The following is a 4,060-nucleotide window of genomic DNA, read 5'->3' as shown; positions in this document are numbered from 1 at the left end:
TAGAGAAAGAGAGGCGGGGGGGAGCCGTACCCGCCCCACGGGCCCGTCACCCCGACAGGATATGCCTCACAAACGCTGCAGGAAGGAAGAGACATTAATGGTGAAGACAAGACACAGACATGGGGTGAAGGGGTCAGGCGGTAGGGGAACAGACATTCCATTTATTTTACTTCTGACTCCTTCCCCACCCTTAACACCACATGGCCCCTACCTTTCCTGTCATACCCCTGTGACCTCCCACTCCAGGGCCGGGCTGAGCCCGGACCCTTGCCTCCTGGCTCCTTTTGGAGCCCAAGTCCAGGAAGGAAAGCCCCAAATGCTATCTTTGACCAGATCCATACATATGGCTGCTTCCTCCAGGAGCCTCAGTTTCCCCCTCACCTTCATAGTTGATACAACCATTGCTGTCCTCGTGCCCTGCCACCAGCATCTCCACTTCTTCCTCTGTCATCTTCTCCCCTGCAGAGGGAAAGCGAGCATTTGAGGAACTGGTACTAGGTACAGCAGGGTGGCATCATCGCTCAAGGACAAGAGCACAGGGTCTTACCCAATGTGACGAGGACGTGCCGAATTTCAGCACCCATGACGGTGCCGTTCCCTTCCTTGTCAAACACCCGAAGGCCTTCAACGTAGTCCTCATAAGTGCCCTGGTCCTTATTCTTGGCCACCGTCTGCAGCATAGGCAGGAAGTGCTCGAAGTCCAGCACCTTCACATTCATCTCTGCCGTAAAGAGGGTGAAATGTCAGGCCAGATAAGTCACACGGTTCTCCTGGTGGGATTTTCAGGGATCTCAGCTGAACAATGACTCCACCCAAAGTGGGCCAATCTGGGATTTGCTAATGAAACTGAGATTTGCTTGACTTTGGGGCCTATGGAGGTAGAGGGAAGTGCTGAGCTGAACTATGAGCTTACTACCAAACTCAGGAGTTGTTCTTGAAGAACCTCACCGTCACTCTTGGGGTTCCCCAGGACCTTGAGCACCTCGGCGTTGGTGGGGTTCTGGCCCAGGGCCCTCATCACATCCCCACACTGGCTGTACAGGATCTTGCCATCCCCTGTCCGGTCAAACAGCTGGAAGGCCTCCTTGAACTCTGAAGATTTGGATAAAGCCAGCACTGAGGTTATCCCGGTTACCCCAACCCGACCCACCTCAGGGCTCTACGGTGCATTAAACTTTGATCATGCCAAGGGAACCAGATATCTGTACCCCACTGTACACCCAAGTCTGCTGAGAGGGATCCATTTCTCTTCCTCCCAACTTTGTCCCACAAAGATACAGCCTTCCTTCGCAACATCCATTACACGCCCCCTCTGCCGGCAGCTGGCCTGGCCTGCCCAGCCTCCCAGCCACTACTACACTCCTGGGGCAGGAATCTGCCACCGCCCAGTCTGGGTCCTGTCCTTATAAGGAAGTGGGAGCAGCAGCCTGGGGCTGGGGTCATCCTGCCCGCACTTCCCACTCCTGTACAAACCCTGCAGAGGCTAGAGCTGCAAAGTCACATCCTCCGCAAACTCCCCTGCCCACATCTTCACGAGCGGGCCATTGCCCTTTACAATCTTCACAACCCAAATTGTTGGAGAGGACAGTTAGGACAGGACAGAAGAGGCCGAAGCAGCAGATTAAGGGGCAAAGGAGCACAGCCTGCTTTACACATCCTCCCCAAGCCCCACACAGCAAGCATTAGGTGACCAGATCCCTTTTGCAAACCCACACCTAAACTCACCCAGTGCTTGGGGTTCACATCTAGAGTGGAAGGGGAGGGAGAAAGAGTGAGAAAAGAAAATGGAGGATTCAGAAGGAAGAAGAAAGGAAGCTGTGAGTACTTTCTGGAGGGGTGGGTGCTAGAGAGATGACAGGTTGGAGTTGGGGGTAGGTACTGGAGGGGGACACCTCTCCCTAAGGGTGACCTCATTAGGGGTCAGAGACTACCTACCTGCGGTCTGGTCTTCGGTGAAGTCACACTGCTCAGAGAAGAGGGGAGTGGTCAGCATCTGAACTGCAATCCCCCAAGTTTCAATCCCAGTCCCACAAGCTGAACCACAAACTCCAGTCTCAGGTGAGGACTCACTTCCCGGCGGGACAGGCCCCAGACTTTCCAACCCCGCCTCCAATCTTCCAGGCCCCCAGGCTCTGCCTTCCCACTACCGCTCCTCGTCCTCGCCCCCTACCCGTGGCTTCCCGCCTCTCGCCCCAATTCCCGTGTATCTCCCAGGGCCCGGGCCCCACCATCTTGACTGCTCAGCTCTGCGGGACCTTCCCTGCAGTAATGGCTCCGACTGCAGGCCCAACCCGTTTTAGTACGTCCCACTGACGTCACCCTCGGCGGGCTCAGCCAATAGGGACCTTGCCCGGGGCTCACGCAGAGGGTGCAGCTACATTAGTAATGAGGTGGGCGGGCCGCGCCGCAGTCCCTTTCTCCCCGAGCCCCACCTGGGCGCTGGAACCGCGCCATCCGGGCTGCCGGGGTGCACCTTCAGTCTGCTCCGAACCGCAGAGAGATCAGAGGATATCGGATTTGGGAGCGGGAGGAGCCCGCCCACCCCTCCCCCCGACCCCTGGAAAAAGAAACAGTCAGACCGAGGAAGGAACCATGTCTTTATTTTGAAACAATAGGTGGCCCCCTGGTGGCAGGAACGTGCTTCCGCGGCGGGGCCTGGGGTCCCAGCCCACTGGATCTGTGGGGAAAGTGAAAGTTGGCCAAGCCCTGGCGCAGCAACCTGCAGAAGACGCACTCCCCTGCGTTTCCACCGGGGCTGAGGGAAGGGAAGGAGACTTGCTCTCCGGGGTTGGGTGGGTACCTGTGGCGCTCAGACGCTTAGGATGTGCTTCAGGAAGGCTGCGGAGAGGAGGCAGCGCGCCCTCAGAGGCAGGCCCTCGGCTAACCCACCGACCGCAGGTAACCCGCTGAGTGTCACCACCCACGCTCGGCGAGACCGGGGCTCCCCTCCTGCCCTGGCCCCTCACCCTCATAGTTGATGCAGCCGTTGCTGTCCTCATGTCCTGCTAGAACAGTCTCCACCTCCTCCTCAGTCATCTTCTCTCCTGAACCCCAGATGGCATTTGAGTGCCAGTCCCAGGCAGGCTCCCAGGCGGTACCCCCACGCCCGCCCCAGACTGGCCCAAAGCCACCCTCCCTTGTGAAGCTGACGCCTCTTGCTTTCCAGTCCACCTTGGTACCAGTGAAAGCTCTGACAGACAGGGGAAGTGAACCCTGATCACGGAACACAAGCATCTCTTCCAAAACTCGCACTTGGGTCCCCCACGCCCCCCTGACTCTGCCCTCCAGGAGGCACTCTGGCCTGGGGAGGATCAAGTCCTGCCTGCACAGGCTCCTGCGAGTGCCCCGCGGGATGATAATCTCCTCCCCGGCTCTGCCAACCTGGCCAGTTTCTTCCTGGTCCACCCTGCCCTCTCCACCCCAAAGGAGTTCTGGTCCCTGCCTCACCCAGGGTGGTAAGGACATGTCTGAGCTCCGCTCCCATGACTTTGCCGTTTCCCTCCTTGTCAAACACCCGAAGCCCCTCCAGGTAGTCCTCGTATGTGCCTTGGTCCCGGTTCTTGGCCACTGCCTGGAGCATGGGCAGGAAAGTCTCGAAGTCCACACGCCGGGTCTTCAGCTCTGGAGATTAGAGAGAGGTAAGGGAGAGGTCACTGTGGTGACACCTAGGACCTGGCCCGTCCCACCACTCCGGCTTGCCTCCTGTCCTGCTCCAGGATGTTTCTCTACCCTGTGTTTGACAGTTTCTGAGGTCCCGAGATCCACCCCGGCATCCTTTGTCATCCTTCACACTTTCCACTACGGAAGACTGAGAGTCCACATTGTTCCAAGGGTGCCCTCACCGTCACTCTTGGGGTTCCCCAGGACCTTGAGCACCTCGGCGTTGGTGGGGTTCTGGCCCAGGGCCCTCATCACGTCCCCACACTGGCTGTACAGGATCTTGCCATCCCCTACTCGGTCAAACAGCTCGAAGGCCTCCTTGAACTCTGCGGAACAGGAGAGGTCAGTGTTGCCCAGGGTTCCCAGCCCCTCTCTCCGGAAATGATGTGTTTGAGTCGGG

General features: G+C 58.2%; 2 protein-coding genes across 5 annotated transcripts in view; both read right to left on the bottom strand.

The window, feature by feature from the left end:
* Positions 1-2,355, bottom strand: part of MYL6 (myosin light chain 6) — a 3,524-nt gene extending 1,169 nt beyond the window's left edge. Inside the window, exons 1-6 of one of the 3 annotated variants that reach the window (XM_006165599.3) lie at positions 2,229-2,355; positions 1,936-1,963; positions 949-1,092; positions 548-721; positions 382-459; positions 31-75 (exon numbers count right to left, since the gene is read on the bottom strand). In XM_006165599.3, the coding sequence (XP_006165661.1) occupies positions 47-75; positions 382-459; positions 548-721; positions 949-1,092; positions 1,936-1,963; positions 2,229-2,231 (456 nt within the window). In that variant the 5' untranslated portion in view covers positions 2,232-2,355 and the 3' untranslated portion in view covers positions 31-46. Of the gene's footprint in view, positions 1-30; positions 76-381; positions 460-547; positions 722-948; positions 1,093-1,935; positions 1,964-2,170; positions 2,190-2,228 lie in introns of those variants that run through there. The other 2 variants (XM_006165600.3, XM_027767167.1) reach the window with 2 other exon arrangements.
* Positions 2,356-2,583: 228 nt separating this feature from the next.
* MYL6B (myosin light chain 6B) overlaps positions 2,584-4,060 on the bottom strand; it is a 15,944-nt gene continuing 14,467 nt past the window's right edge. For both annotated transcript variants that reach the window (XM_027767166.1, XM_006165597.3), the window contains 5 exons: positions 3,843-3,986; positions 3,448-3,621; positions 2,967-3,044; positions 2,801-2,838; positions 2,584-2,677 (listed from right to left, as the gene is read on the bottom strand). In XM_027767166.1, the coding sequence (XP_027622967.1) occupies positions 2,810-2,838; positions 2,967-3,044; positions 3,448-3,621; positions 3,843-3,986 (425 nt within the window). In that variant the 3' untranslated portion in view covers positions 2,584-2,677; positions 2,801-2,809. The remainder of the gene's footprint in view (positions 2,678-2,800; positions 2,839-2,966; positions 3,045-3,447; positions 3,622-3,842; positions 3,987-4,060) is intronic.

The sequence above is a fragment of the Tupaia chinensis genome, unplaced genomic scaffold, assembly GCF_000334495.1.
Source record: "Tupaia chinensis unplaced genomic scaffold, TupChi_1.0 Scaffold143970_1, whole genome shotgun sequence".
NCBI classification, from domain to species: domain Eukaryota; kingdom Metazoa; phylum Chordata; class Mammalia; order Scandentia; family Tupaiidae; genus Tupaia; species Tupaia belangeri.
This window is presented reverse-complemented; position numbering and strand designations above follow the sequence as displayed.